At 37.5% G+C, this 16,286-nt stretch overlaps 1 protein-coding gene across 1 annotated transcript; it reads right to left on the minus strand.

Moving 5' to 3' along the window:
• Positions 1 to 997: 997 nt before the first annotated feature.
• Positions 998 to 12,014, minus strand: ERFE (erythroferrone). Its single transcript, XM_034439711.3, has 8 exons — positions 11,247 to 12,014; positions 9,878 to 9,991; positions 8,153 to 8,255; positions 6,082 to 6,305; positions 2,913 to 3,021; positions 2,285 to 2,375; positions 1,948 to 2,026; positions 998 to 1,565 (listed from the first exon to the last, which is right to left on the minus strand). The coding sequence occupies exons 1-8, from the start codon at positions 11,433 to 11,435 to the stop codon at positions 1,467 to 1,469; spliced, it is 1,008 nt and encodes a 335-aa protein (XP_034295602.1). The 5' UTR covers positions 11,436 to 12,014; the 3' UTR covers positions 998 to 1,466.
• Between the last annotated feature and the right edge of the window lie 4,272 nt (positions 12,015 to 16,286).

Below are 16,286 nucleotides of genomic sequence, written 5' to 3' on the forward strand. Positions count from 1 at the left end.
AAGTAGCTTACTAGAAATTTATCTGTATGGAAAAGAAAAGAAAACTATTTTGAATATAGAACACTGGGCATCAAAAAATCCTCCCTTTTCTGGGACTTGAAGTTGCTTTTACTTTTTTTTTACTCTTTTCTGTTTTTAGGAAAGAAAGATCCTAAAATGCCATTATTCCTGAGTTTTCTGAATATTTAAGTGGACTTAAACTAGAGCTTGCCAATGTGTGATTACTGTGGGCCTATAAACTTGTGTTCGAACTGAGCTGGTGTCTGCCTGCTGCTATAATTCCCAACCTGTTTTGCTAAAATATATTATGTATTTGCTTATAGAAAGCGATTATGAAAAGGAGCAGCAGTTAAGTGGCTTTCAGGCTGAAATAGATAAGGGCATGTCCTCTGCATTTCTCTGATACATAAATTAGAGAAATGGCTTTAAAAATTGCCTACGTGCCAGTGGTGCTGTAGGACTAGAGGGTGGTGCTGTGTTCGTTTTGTTGGATATCACACTACAGTTCTGATAGCTATGGGGAAAATAAAGACTTATTACTCTGAAAGAAAAGTTCCCTTACTGTAATCGGTGGATGCCTGAGCACATAATTTCATAAACTTGCTCTGATACAATTAGGAATTACGGTAAGTTTAAAATGCACTTGCCCTTCCTCCGTTCATTGGATTTAGTGCACTGAAACAATGTAATCTGACAGGTGTAAGGCAACAATTTATATGGTTAGCAGCATATAGAAGCAACCCAGTACTACTATAATTATCTGTTTCATCAGTTAAGAGCCATAGAGTACCATACAAAAGGACATTTCACGTTGGTTAATGTAGGGCAGTGGTTTAGATATGGAACCAGGGAGATTTGAACCAAAATTCATTGTATACTATGAAAATTCATGCGGTGACTTCAGTCCAAGAAAAGATATTGGTGGGGATAATTATTAGAGCAGACAGTTTACCATCATGAGCTCTTGGAAGAAAGATAAAATACAAGTGAACAAAAGTTAAAACACTGGAGGATTTCTTTTAAGTACGTATGTGCAGAGTGGTAGAAGTGTTTGATACCCTTAATGAAAGACTATGAGCTGATAAGACAGTATCTTCAGGAAATGCCAATGTTTTACAAAGGCATTCTGTTGTGGAAGGAACAGCAAGTATATATCCTTGGGATTAAAGTAGGATTGAGAGCCACTTCCAAAGGTAATCTAGGAAGCAGAAGGGTCAAATTTCAAAATTAGTGCTAGAGGAAAATAAATTGTCTTCAGTCAAATGTCACTTGTGGTCTTGCTTCCTTTGGATATTCTGCCACATGCTGAACTCTTTCTACAATCACATTTTTCACCTTTGGATGTTTAATCAAGGGTCTGTGCTTCCTTCTAGTGATTCCAATTCCACTTGACCAAAAGACAGAAGCTTAGCTTACAGCTGATTAAAGGCAGGATATCAGCTTAAAAATGAGCAGTTGTGGGTCACTTAGATACCTAAGAGGACACCCCTGAAGTCTGACCCACTTCTTACAATGAAGGAGGATCCTGTTGCATTATCTATGAAAACAGAAGCATACTGGCCAGCCTATAATAGAGAAGGTCAGAGTTAGTAACTAGGTTCACACCTATACTAAACCATATGATGTTTTAATTATGGTCTGTTAAAGAACTAAATTGATTAGCTTCACATAACATACTAAGCCAAATATAAGCAAGCCACATTATGGTGGGTATGATGTGTAATAACTTCAGACATTGAATTTAACACAAACCTTGGGTTTAGTTGGCTTTACCTAGTACCTAGCACATTCTGAAAAGGAAAAAAATAGGTAATTTTTTGCTAAGAGTTTGGCCTCTACTGTCCTCATGTCATGAAATGTATTCTTTAAAGTAAAATCAACTTAAAGTTGGATATTTCTGAAATCATACAGGTTTTTAGTATGAATGCTTGCTCTCTAAAGACTCACCTGCAGAAAAAGAATTCCACTGACTGAAATAGTGAAATATTCACTGGTTTTGTCCAAACTGCTGACTGTTTCCAGAGAACTGAAAGTAAGATAACAGAATCTTTAGTAATGGATGCCAGAACACAAAGTGACCCCTTTTTAATTGACCAGTTTGCTCTAAAATCACATCCAATCTTGCTTCTCACATTAACCTGTTTAGCTGTAGATAAGAGATTAGGTGAATTAACTACATAGGTAATTAATGATTACCCATATTGGGATATATAGCCAGGCCAGGATGCAGTAATACTGAAAAACAGATGCTTTCCAAACAAATATTTCTATCCCAATCAATCACCTTTTCTGGCGGCAGAGTGACTCGACACAGATCAGCAAGCGCAAGCGATCTCGGGCCCGTGACTGGTACCTTGTGGGATGGATTTGAGGAACTGCAAGAGGTAAGAAAGAATCAGGCTGGGCTGCAAAGAGTGCCAGCAACTAGAAAATGACCCCAGTTCCTGGGCATTACTAAGGGCACTGCTTTAATATGCTTATTAGTCCAGTGCCCATCACTATTTCAGAGACGAGTCACATAGCATGATCCACAAACTAGACTTTTGTAGTTGCTGCCTGCTTTTGTTGCCTGTAAGAACACGAAGAGATCTAAAGTATCTAAACAACCCAATCAGCCCATTCCATCCCTGATTTAGCAAAGGCGTATATTTCTATGACTTTGCTAGTAATCTTTATATCATTCACTATTGCCAAATTTCTCCCTGACACTAAATCTCCTTGGGATTTAGTATTACCATTTTTAAAAAATTCACGTGAGGTCAGATTTCACCCTTCTGTGGGCAGAATTACAGTTTGTTTACTTTTATAGAAAAGTTCTTTGATAAATTAGAAATATCTTACCAGTTCTGGATTTAGAGTTTGTACAATTAATAAGCCAATAGTGTATTATTTATTTCAAGTTAAGCACTTACCAACATACAGTCTAGCACTGAAAATGTAGTATCCACTGACAGGGGCCATATATTGACCATTGTTGAGGTTAAGACCTAGGCCACGATGAAATAGCTCTTCTTTCTTAGGCTAGTACCAAGCAAACAAGAAAGGTTCATTTAGTTAAATATATTTGCTAAGATAAAAATATTAAACATATTCCAAAATAGTTAACTAAAAACACAGAGTAAGTGGGATGGAAAGCTCAAAGATCATTCAGACAGAAATAAATCAGGCAGCTGTGATGGCCAATGTTGAGTCCATAGCTATCTGATAGGAATCAAAACCAAACAAAATTTAACAACCTTTGCATGAAAATTAAGCATTCTCCTCATTATACCAGCCCCAAACAGGAGGTTAATGGGGCCATACTTGGTAGAAAATACAGTTGCATGCCAGAAATAGTCTTAATTCATGTTTTTCAAACTTGACAACTTTAAAATGTGTGGGCTTCAACTCCCAGAATTCCCTACCAGCATGCTGGCTGGCAAATTCTGGGATTTGAAATCACACGCCTCAAAGTTGCAAAGTGTGAAAAACACTGGTCTTAATTGTCCCATCTGGTTGTGCCACATTATTTGATCTTCCCTCTAAAATAATCAATGACAAGACATTGAGGCTAGCTAATGAAAATTCTATTCTATGTGTCCAGGACAGAGAAGATATTATAATGATAATTAGATAAGGATAAAAGTTATTACAAAGACCATTAGAGTTATAAGAAAAAAACCTCTTTTCTGTTTCTTTGTTCCATATGGGAATACTTAAATAATAGAGTGCTGCAGAGAACAGAGGCTAAGTATTACTTATTTGTGAACACATATTTGTTAGTATAACTATGGTTGGGAATAGCAGGTTGAACCCAGATTTATTTTGAGCACATTCTCAGGAATTAATGGGTCTTTAAATCAGTAATGATTAACATAAATGCAAATAAAGTACAAAAGCAGGTCAAATGACAAGTTTAGTAATAAAAAATCTCTCCATCAGCAAAGTGGACATTTAAGGCTTTTTTTGGGGAGGGGGAGCTTTCCAATCAGGGATTTTTTTAGTTTCAGCTTTAGCAAGGTAATCTTTACTTGTTAGCTCTTTTCAGTGGAGAGACTTAATTCATTTAACATGAAACCGAATGTTGCTGCTAAATTTATAGGTGCAATCTTATGGTGCTAATGGGCCACCAAAGGAGTGGGGGGAGGTCATGCAGCCCATGGATTGCCTGTCTTAATTTAGAAACACTTAGGTTAAAAAGTATCTAACCATCAAATCATATTTTTTGTTAGCTGAACTCTGTATGTGCTTGCTCTAATCTGATAGGGATTAACTGGGAAGTGTGCTAAGTGTAAAATAAACTAGAGGTTACTCACAGTAATTTTCCGACATGGCAGTTATGTACATTTGAGAATAAATAAATAAACTAAGGCCAACCCACCATCATTTAATATTATAGACATCATGGACAGGTTCATCCAGCAGCCTGGCCCAAAATGTCAGGATTGTATGAAATAGGCTTGGGACCATCTATGTCTCAGAGGTATGTACAGGTAGTCCTTGACTTATGACAATTGAGCCCAAAATTTCAGTTGGTAAGTGAGTCATTTGTTAAGTGAGTTAAGTTACATGACCTTTCTTACCACAGTTGTTTAGTGAATCACTGCAGTTGTTAAGTTAGTAACAAGGGGTTATTAAGTGAATCTGACTTTCTAATTGACTTTGCTCATCAGAAGGTCACAAAGGATCACATGACTCCAGGATACTGCAACCATCATAAATATCAACCAGTTGCCAAGCATTTGAATTTTGATCATATGACCAAGTGGATGCTGCAACAATCATAAGTGTGAAAAATGGTCATAAGTCACTTTTTTCAATATCATTGTAACAGCCACCAAACAAACTGTTGTAAGTCAAAGACTACCTGTAATATCAAAAACCAGATGCCATGACAGAGAAGGGTGCAGTGGGAGAACAATATTTTAAGGAAGGAGCCTGGAGCCTGCTGCTGAATATTATGGGACAGCATAGAGATAATTGAAAATAAGTGGTCTCACAAGTAACCCAGGCCTATGTTATGAAAAGCTTTGTAGATGTACTTGAATTGCATCTGGAGGCTCCCTGGGACCCAGTGCAGGTCACAGAGCAACAGTGCTACATAGACATACTTTGATGGGATCGGGCAACCAGGAGATGAACAAAGGTTGAGTGACTGTGAACAGGGCTTCTGAAACCAGGAATGGATACAAATAAAAGATGGATTTGTACAAAGTCCCTCCTCATTATACTGCTACCTGCTCTTGAATCAGGAGGTATGAAAGAATGAAGATACCTTTTTTGTACTGATGATTCTTAACTGCATATATTTGGGTGACCCATTCGGCAGCTTTATATAGATATTTAAAAGGAGGGTAGAGCGAAAAGCCCTGAGTAACCCTACAAATTAGGAATGTAGGATTAGATATTTTCTGTCCCAACAATACTAACTGGATCTGCTCTGGAGAAATAAGAATCACTACAACTTTGACATACACACACCCAATTCTCAGGGCTAGTCCATAAGGACACCATGATCAATTGAATTTAAAACTTCTAAGAGATCAAGAACAGGGAATTCCCCACCCTAACCCCACTAGATATCATCCACAAATGCAATTAATGCCCTCTCATTACTATACCCTGGTCTGAAACCAAATGAAAAGGATCCAGACAATTTATTCCAAGATTCTCTGAAGCCGACCACTTTCTCAATAATTGGAGGCAGGACAAAAATGGGATACAGCAGTTGATTCTTGAGGAGGGGATGATCCACTGCCGCAAAGAATTAGCAAAACCACTTTCTCTGGCAATGTTACCATTGCCTGGATTCAATGACCCATCATCTCCTATGAGGCTTTAACTAGCCAGGAGGGTCATGGATCTAATACACAGGTGGGTTCACTTAGAACCCCAATCATTGTCTCTACTTCAGAGTAGCAAATTTGAACACTTTCCAGGGAACTAAGCCAGGCTCTCCAGAATCTACATGCTAAGAGAATCCACACAGATGCATTCTGATCTAAGACTGTTACCATCCTCTCATTACAGGCAACAAGTAAGGCTCATTTGAACAGTGCATTAGAAGCAGTGCTGTTCAACTTCTTTCCTTTTGCTACTCACTATATAATAAAGCTGAAGTTCTTGAAGGGACCGTCGATCCACTGAAATGTTCTTCCGGGTCTGGCAGTGGAATGCTGCTTCTATTCGTCCTTGTTCCCTGCTTTTTATCAATGGGACCCTATTTTGGGGAAAGAAATTCTCTTCTTTTCCATCTCCATCTTCTCCATGCTGGCACGTTTTGCTGGTGGTTTTCATATTGATCTTTTCTTGCTTCCTAATTATTCCTGAGCAGTCAAAAATACAAAGATTTATAACAGATTTGCCTCATTATATCTTATTCTCAAAATATGGTTGACTTGATTTTTATTTTTTTTTATTGCCAGGGTACAGCTTATTTGTTTGTGAGGCACAAGTTGATGGAAACCCTCTTCAGGCAATAGCTTTCCATACATCACACAAGGAGAGTGATATAGCTATTCCCTTCTCCAGCTTCAGCTGGTTACCTCATTGAAAAGCCAGTATCTACCATGTTTCCCTGAAAATAAGACCCTGTCTTATATTTTTTTGAACCCTGAAATAAGCACTTGGCCTTATTGCCATGTGCTCAAAAGCCCGATTGGGCTTATTATCAAGGGATGTCTTATTTTGGGGAAAACAGGGTACAGTGTGATCATCTGCAACAAAGTGTCTGAATAATGCATTTCAAGAATTCCATGCAATCCAATTCAAACCCTGTGATCTCTGGATTCCAATTTATGTGGCATGGATGGATGGATGGAGATTATGTATGTATGTATGTATGTATGTATGTATGTATGTATATACTCTGTGTATGTGTCTATTCATGCAAAGGGACCTCTTATACAAAATACAGACAATTGCACTGTATTCAGGGAAATTGGCTCTTTAGTGATGTCACCATTACAGTTTGGAAGGAGGAAGTGCTGCTTCCTGTTGAATTCTACATAGGAAGGTATTGCCTAAATAGGGTTTTGGATCTCTCATATCTTGGGCTACAATATCCTTCGGAGATATAGCTACTTAATTAATTATGCTCTTATAGTCTTCATCAATCTGGTTACTTTTAGACACGCTGGAACTACAATAGCCAGATTTCCTAACTAGAGAGTTGCAGTTTCACACCATCTAGTGAGATCAGATTAAAAATAAAACATCACTCCCAGAATAGTAACCATAGCCTTTTCAAAATTATTGGAGGAAAGTCACAGAATTCTCTCTAGGCAAATAAGCAGAGTCTGAGGAGGAAAGACTGGAGGGCTAACTAAGCAATCTCCTAAGGGAGGAACACTGCACCCCACCCCAATATCCAGTATTGGTCACCAGCCAGTTTCCAGGGAGCTGATTTACACATTATAAACTTATTCAGAATGCAGTGTTCTAAGATTCCCCAGAGTATTTCACCTTTTTAAAATTCTGCTTGGCAGTGATGGAGAAAGGAAAAACATGAACAGTACATTTTAAAGACCAGGTAGTAAGTTAGCAAATGCTAAATATCCCTAATAATGCAATATTTTGAAGCAGAAATAAAATATACTCTTTTGAAATCCATTTATAAATTAATTCTACTTTACTAACTCCATTTTGGTTGGCAGTAAAAGAGAATAAACCAATGCCAATTTTATTTCTACGTTTGATACTAATTTATATAAATAGCATGAGTCACAGACTTTAAGCATGCCATATAGGAGGGTCAATCAAACCTACATCTTAAAAGCCCTCTTTGTGCAATCTACCTAGAAACTTGTCCTGATCAAAGCTCACAATTTAAGAATACGGGCACCAGTGTCTTTTTGTGTGTGTACTAAAATTCTTAGGAATTCATAGCACAATCCCCTTGTAATTGACCAACCACACTACTCTTTATTGAATGGGCCTCCAAAAGCCTGAATGATATCCAACCTTCCTTACTCCATCTGCCATATACTCTAGTCATTACATTATATCATTTGTCCTTGTAAAAGGAATTTTAAAAGGTTTATCCTCAGAATGTCAACTGAGACAACCATACTATCAATACATAAAATCAACTTATTCACATTCATTATATTTTAATTTAATTTAATTGTACCATAATATATTTGCTTGGAGTGTAGTAATTTTTGTTCCTTACCTTTAAGCAGCAGCTGGAATTCCCTCAGCAATTTCTCCTGAGTAATAGTATTTGGACGAGGTTGTGCTGACTCTGCAGCCTCTAACAGGCCTGGAATGCCAAACTAGAACCCAAATTCACCACAATAATTAGGTTCTACTTCTTCAGGTCCAGACATAAAATCTTTTATCTCCTTATTGTCCATACTTATGGCACCCATTTTATTACTTTGTGTTTGTCCCTCTGCTAATTAATCAGTTTTGAAACATTTTGTAATCCCTCTGACACAGGAACAGTGTTACAAATTGAACATAATATCACCTGTAATATCCGAAATATTCTTCTTGAATCTCTCATCCATGTATGAATTAAATAGTGTAAATCCTAAATATTTCACAGGCTATTCTGGTAAAATCCAGTGATAATTAAGCAGATATGGCAGAAGGGGCCCAAGGTCTTTCTTTGTCTAGAGTTGTGCTATATATTTCAGTATTTCTATGTATTCCTTCATTGCTGTCTCATGATATGTGATTATGTTATTTCTTTATACTGTTTTGGAATAAATCCTTAAGTATCCATACTCTTGTGCAGTAGTGAAATCCAATTTTTTTTTACTACCGGTTCTGTGGGCGTGGCTTGGTGGGCGTGGTGTGGCTTGGTGGGCATGGCTTGGTGGACATGGCAGTGGAAGGATACTGCAAAATCTCCATTCCCACCCCACTCCCGGGGAAGGATACTGCAAAAGCCCCATTCCCTCCCCACTCCTGGGGGAAGGATATTGCAAAATCTTCATTCCCACCCCACTCTTGAGCCAGCCAGAGGTCGCATTTGCCAGTTCTCCGAACTACTCAAAATTTCCGCTACCGGTTCTCCAGAACCTGTCAGAACCTGCTGCATTTCACCCCTGCTCTTGTGGTCAAACCTGCTGTGCTGGGAACAGAGCAATACTGTCAGGCACACAGTTAACTAACTTTCCTTGGATTTGTTATAGGAATACCTATAAGCTGTCAATTGTCTCATTTATCATAGTCAACTACCCTAGAAAAAAGATGAAAAATAGGTGAATAAATTGAACTAGAATTCATTACCAAACTTGGCCAGCACCGAGCACATGCTCTAAACACTGATTAGCTGCAGTAACCAAGCCACACCTATTTCTGTTTGTCTGGCTAATGGAGAAGGGATCAGTGTAACTTTGTACTAATCTTGTGGTTCATATACTTATGCAATTCTAGGAAAAATGACCAGGACTCTATATTTTTAAAATGATGACTTTTGACTGTATGTTACCGGAACTAGTTAGGAGATTTGGTTGAGTTAGTGACTGAGGTTGTGGGAACAGAACATCAAAATCTTCGCACATAAAGGTAAAGGTACATAGTTGTTCCTGACTCTAGGAGGTGGTGCTCATCTCCATTTCAAAGCTGAAGAGCCAGCGCTGTCTGAAGACGTCTCCGTGGTCATGTGGCCGGCATAACTAAACGCCAAAGGCACACAGAACACTGTTACCTTCCCACCAAAGCTGGTCCCTATTTTTCTACTTGCATTTTTTACGTGCTTTTGAACTGCTAGATTGGCAGAAGCTGGGACAAGTAACGGGAGCTCGTTATGCAGCACTAGGGATTTGAACCACTGAACTGCCGACCTTTCGATCGACAAGCTCAGCATCTTGGTCACTGAGCCACCGTGTCCCATTTCAAACATAGGGAATATCAAAACATAGGCAGCATGGTTAAAATTGCTTACCTTAATCTTTCTGGACTTGTTTTTATTCATTTTTTTGCTCCTCACTTCGTTGTTCATGAGGAGCATCCAAGCATTCCGGGAATCAGAGCTATGAATCTTTTGTGGAGTATTTTCCTTTGCATAAGAAGAAAAAAGTTAAAATAAGAAAAAATTAAAGCAGCTATACAGGTTGATCACAAAATGTAGACAACCTGGGAAAACAATAATATCTCAAAAAGCACTAAGAATTATCAATAGCTTTACAACCTGCTGTTCTAGATATGAGTCAGAAAATTATTTGCCATCTGGGCTAGTTTTCCTAAACTACTACTACTCATGTTTGTTGGAATATAACTCTTCAACATTTCTAACCAGTTGGACATGCTGGCTGAAAATTGTGGAAACTGTAATTTAGCAAACCTGGTAGTCACTAAATTGGGGAAGACTGATATGAACTATCTGTTTATATTGCTGCTTCCCATTATTCAAAAAAGAATTTGCAAGTTCTTGTCATAAGTATGATTGATCAGATTGGGTTTTGCACTGTTTTGTCTCTCAAAAGATACATACCACTGTCATCTTTGAGGATACTTTCCACCTACATTTTAACTGATTTCCCCCCCTATTTTCTTGTTAATAGGTTGTCTAAACTATTCCTAATGAATGCATCTGATAAATATAGATTCAGTGAGGTTCTTTAAACCATCTTATCTTTTATAATTCTCAGCATGACTTACTATTGATATAAAACTCTCCCTCTTTATTTTTTTTCCCCTCAAACATGCTCACATTTCCTCATCCATAAACTCTAAGTGTTGTAATCAGGAAAAATCATATTTTAGAATGACTCCAATTTTCTCACAGCCAGAAAAAATTACATCAAGTATCTTCTAGATTTGAGTTGAGTTTGAAGTCTGGTTACTGCCACGTAGCTTTCTTGGTAACAGCAAGAGCTGTTCCTCTATAACTTCTAGTTACAACTAATAATGTCTAAACAAGACCAGCCAGGCACAAAACTGAAGTGCTTTTTTTCCAATAATTTTCAGTGCAACTCTGAAGAGTTAGTAAAAAGATCCCATCACACTCAATATAATTTAACTCCAAATAAATATGTATAAATTCCTATAAGAATCAATTATGACTATGACAAGCTAGATAAAAAGGCATACATTTATATGCAACTTGTTCGCCTCCCAACATCTAGAAGCAAAATCCATTTTGATAATTGAGTACTGTTTTGTTTTCTCTAATGTACTATCCTAATATTATTTCTATGTCATAATCATTGTAGGGAATTCTTCATCAAGGAAGAATTTTCAATTTTACTAAGAGGTGAGGTAGAAGAAACCTTCAGTTAATAAGAAGGAAGTAGCATATGAAATGTTCTTACTGAGTCCTGGGATGATGGCAAGGGAAGACTGCTCGTTTCATTCCATCGGGATGCCTTTTCCTGGTTCCTTCTCTCTTCCTGTTTCTCATTTTCCACAGTGCTGGCACAAAAAAACATTGCTAGTAGACTCATAGCCAATAATTGAAGTGGGCAGCCAGAAAGGAAAGGCCTAGCCATATTCTGGCACATAATTGATTCCTTGATTTATACAGAGAACTAGAATTAGATATGGCTGGGAACTTCTCAAGAACACAAAGATAATCTGTGGTCTTTCAAAAAAGTATACAGTAGCCTGTATATCTGTGAAAATTCCACAAAGGAATACTAACTTCAAGCAGAAGTTATCCAATGTATCTTCAGTTTATTTTTTCACAGAAGACTTGTCCAAGAATATCAACGTTTTTCTTTTAAAAAAAAAAGCTTGTAAAAAAGTAAGGCTTAAAAAATGTAACTGTGTGAGTACACACACATCAATTGCACCTGATCATTAGATCAGAAAGAGCATTTCAGTTTCTTCTTCAGGGTCAAAGATGGGTAAGAGGTTTTCGTAGGACTACTTCAAAAGCGGCTAAGTAGCAGAAATCAGGGGTTTCAGGCTGCCCTTTAAAGAAATGAACTCATCCAGATGGCACAGAAGCTTTTTGCTCTCTTTCTCCTGGATTCTCAGTCAGAACATAGATAAAACTGTATCAAAACCACAGAAGTCCCATGATGGTTGCATTCACAGCTTTAGCTGCCTTGGAGTGCTTGGCCCAACCTCTTTTCAGTGCTCTCTTTTTCAAACCAGGGACTTGTATGCTTGTCTGATTACATCCCTACTGCCACTCTGCTCCTGTCTGAATATCTTTGCCCAGCTTCCCTTCTTTTAATAAGCTTGAATTCCCCGCCTCACCAGAAAGGTCACTTGGCCTAGAGAGCCACCTCTTGGCATCAGGAACAAATTACAAAAGCAGAATTCATGCGGAAGCTCATCAGCATCTGGTAGCAGCAGAACAAAGAGATAAGTATGCACTAAAAGTGGCACTATGAAATTTCAGTGGCTTGCAGGTTAACATGAAATGCAGATGGTTGTAGTGGCTTTGTTTCTACCTTGTAGAGAATTTACTTAGGTCGGAGCTGAGAGAAAGGGGCTTAATCTGGAAGACCTGGAGGTTGAAAGGATTCTAGGGCATCAAACATCCCATACTCATTTCTTTGGACACATCGTAATGCTATTTTGTTTTGTTTTGTTTTGAATCTAAAACCTATGTTTCACTTGTAGTGTTATAATTAAAATAATTGTCTAATTTCTTAAACTTTTTCAATCCTAACTCATTTATCATGTAATACATTCAAGAAAATAAAGAAAATGGAACCAACCAACAAGAAACACAGGTGCAGGTAAAAACTATAACAAAAGTAGTAATAACAAAATAATAGGAACCTTAAAAAGTTGTTCTATATTACAGCAGATTTTATTATGTTTTTTCTGTTACTTTTATTTCAGAAATATTACATTTTTTATTCTAATCACAAGTTTAGATCACTTAAAGAATTGAATGGAAGAGATCCATTTGATCATCTGACCTGGACAATCCTTTGAATAGATTTAGTAAAAAGACTGAAGATGAACTTGTATGAGATAGAATGGAGACTATCAAGGGAGAGAAACTGTCCTCAGTCTGTGGACATTTGCATAAGTGCAGGAAATGCTTTTCATTCTAAGACTCCATTTTATATGGTTCAAGTGCCTCCTCTGAGACTTTTCTAAGGAATACAGTGGGAAAGAGAAATGCAGTCATAGCCCATATGGTTCCTTTTGGGAGTCAAAATAAAAATGGCAAAAAGGATTTTGAATTTTTCAGAATTATAATCTCTAAACATTTGGGCCAGTGGTTGTATTATGCTTGAGCACTCTTGTTCTAAGGACAGAGAAAATTCAACTTTGGAGGCCTGATGCAATCACATAAACCCCTTTCTTCAACTACAGAAGCTTCTATGGCTCTTGCCTCCCAGTCAAGTCAGAATTCCAGTTTTACTAAAAGTATTAAAAATGATGGTTAGGATCTGTCCATTGGTCTGTCAAAGGAGGATTAGAATATACACAGCATTCCCATTCCTCAGAAAATTAAAAGGGACCTTCCATTTGTGGCTTTAGTGTTGATCTGATACACCATTCTTCATGGGAAGCCATTTGAACACAGCCAGACTGCCACTTTAAAAGACTCATCCTCATCTTCATTGATATAACCATGCCCTGATTTTATCAGGTTGTTGTCGTCATCTAATTCCCCACTCACAATTAGGACAACTTAGTAATCTTTAGCTGTTCCAGTTTTCCGTCTTCTCCCAACACAATTTATACTCTGGGCACAATCTAGCATACTTCATCAACAATGTGGTCAGAAAGAGCATGTCCCCTCTGCTCTGGTAGCACCTTTTCCAGTAACACATTTTGTTGATCAATCTGATGAAATGAAATATTGTGGTCCAAGTTTGATGAAGTGAGCTGCAGCTCACAAAAGCTTATGGTTTTTTTAATAAAAAATTAGTTGGAAAAGGAGCTTTTCCTCTGTACAATATTAACAAATGTGATCTTAATGCTTCTGGTCAGTTTCTGCTCAATTTTACAATTGCATTAAAAAAAAAGAACAAAACAACTTGATTTTCCCTAGTCATATTAACAGCTTGCCCCAGTTTCTTGTCTCTCAGTGTCTCATGATAGCCCAGCCTCTAAGCTTAATGCTGCCCCCCCTCACACACACACTCTCATTACTCTTATGCACAGAGATTCCACACTGCAACTCACAACCTTGATTGCAGCTGTTGGGAAAAACTGAAAAATTACAGTATTGTGTCATCATGACAGTTTTAAATGAAAATTCATATGCAGGAATAATGAAGTCTTGATTACAATGCAGCTTTATCTGCATACCAATAGTTTAGATTTTTTTTTTTTCAGTTCATAGCATGAACTGAAAACCCTGGGGGAAGGAAAAATGCTTTTATTACTGCAGGAGTTATTATAATTTAGGGATGAAGCACCAATTGAATAGTTGGATTCCCTCCCCCCTCCCCCCCCATTCTTTTCTTGGTTCAGTGTAGGAAGCACCAATTGGCTCATGGTATTCCATTTTCTCATCATCCTGAGATCAGGAGGGATGTATGAACTTATGACTCCCTTCAAAATATCCTGGATCAATTAAAGAATTGAGGTGATAACAGTGTAGTAGTACTCATTTGATTTCTATTTATACAGGAATGACTCAGATTTAAGGAGATGTGCATTAGTTCTAAGAGTACACTTTGGGATGCAATTTTTTTTCCTGCTACATAAACAACATGATCATTGTTGGTTTGATTCTCAGTTGTCGGTAATAAAATTGCTTACTCTGCCCACCAAGCTAGTCCCACCAGTCTTCAGGACCTCAATAAAGACCTTTCTTGCTTTCCAAAGCTCCTCCAATTAGTTTTCTTAGTAAAAAAGAAATGCAAAGTCTTCCGGATAAAACTGGAAAGAGTAATAGGGCTCTTATGTAGTAGGCAGGCCATGCTACACCACATAAATTGGCAGAAGGTATAAAACACTACTTATGGTGATAGGTTGCCTTTATAGTGGGTTGGGACAGATTGAGGATGATATAATACATTCCGGTCCTCAAGAAATGGTTAATGAGATGTTCTGCACAAGACTGTCAGAACATGTGGATGTGCCTATAATTATGGGTGTTATGGGCTGGCTGAACCACTCAGGAATACTGCTGAGCTTCCCAGTATCTCCCTTGATTATTCGGCCATCCTGTATTTTCTTTTATAATTCTGAATATTTCACATCATATCTACCAAAAGCACATTCAAAGAAAGGAACAAAAAGAAGAGATACAGAAATTCCTGTATTGGTTTTCCTCATTTTGGGTCACTCTTGATATGTTTGGATTAGAGTTCTGAGACTTTTACCTTATGTTGGCTGGTTTATTCTGAAGATTGTAATCCAAGTTATTTGAAATCAGGTTGAAAAAAACCCTGCACTTGTTCTTGTATTCTGAGAATTAAGTTTGGCTGTGTGAGAAATTATTTTTAAAAATCATAATCTTTCTTGCTCATATTTCCTTTAACACAGTCCTTATTAATATATACAATATACATCCCATATGGCCAAATAGAGACTCAGAAATCAAAGAAGGATAAAGAAATCCACAAAATTTCAGATAAAGCTTTGGATAAGAGAGGAGGGACATTTGAAGTATTTACTAGTCCCATCAGTCTGAATTCCACACTGTGTATCAGCTGTATCATATCAACCTATAGATGTGCTGCCAAGTGAAGTACACTTGCCTGATGCTTTCAGGGACAGAAACTGGTAACATCTTAGAAATCCTACAAAAAGCTATATGTGCAGAGCTATACCAAAGTCTGGCTCTCCCCCTCGTTTTTCCTTCATGCGTAAATGAAATCTTAAGTTCCATTCTTGAGCTCTCACGTCATTGCCTTGGCCTACTGTTCCCAACAGAATGAGGTAACCAAGCTGTTCACTCTCCCCTTCTCCTTCTATTTTCCTTGACCATCCAAATGATGTCATGGGAATGAAAATTTCATTTAGTCCTCAAAACAAAAGTCAATGCATATTAGAGCGTGCAATGCTTTCAATTTAGTTCTCCAAAGGTGTTTCTGAGGATTTCATTAAAGCAGCTACTGTGTGTCCCACAAACAGATGCAGCTGACTTCATGAATTGCAGCCACATGCTATGTTATGTGTTTCCCTGTAGGCCAAAGGAATGTTTTGGAATCAAATACAAAGCATTGTACATCCCCTGTACCTTCCTTTATGACTACAATATTCAACATACAGCAATGAAGTTAAAATATATAAATCAGTGTTGCACAACTTGGTGTTACACTATAGGAAATCTAGGATGATAGATTAATATTTCAGGAACTTTAATTTAAATAATGGTCACAACATAGATTATTATAGATATAAATTTCATAAAAGTTATATAATAGCTAGACCAAGAGCACATAAAATTTTAAAATAAAAATTGCACAAAACCCCCGGTCACA

The sequence above is a fragment of the Pantherophis guttatus genome, chromosome 6 (genome assembly GCF_059756535.1).
Source record: "Pantherophis guttatus breed Tessera chromosome 6, ASM5975653v1, whole genome shotgun sequence".
Lineage (NCBI taxonomy): Eukaryota > Metazoa > Chordata > Lepidosauria > Squamata > Colubridae > Pantherophis > Pantherophis guttatus.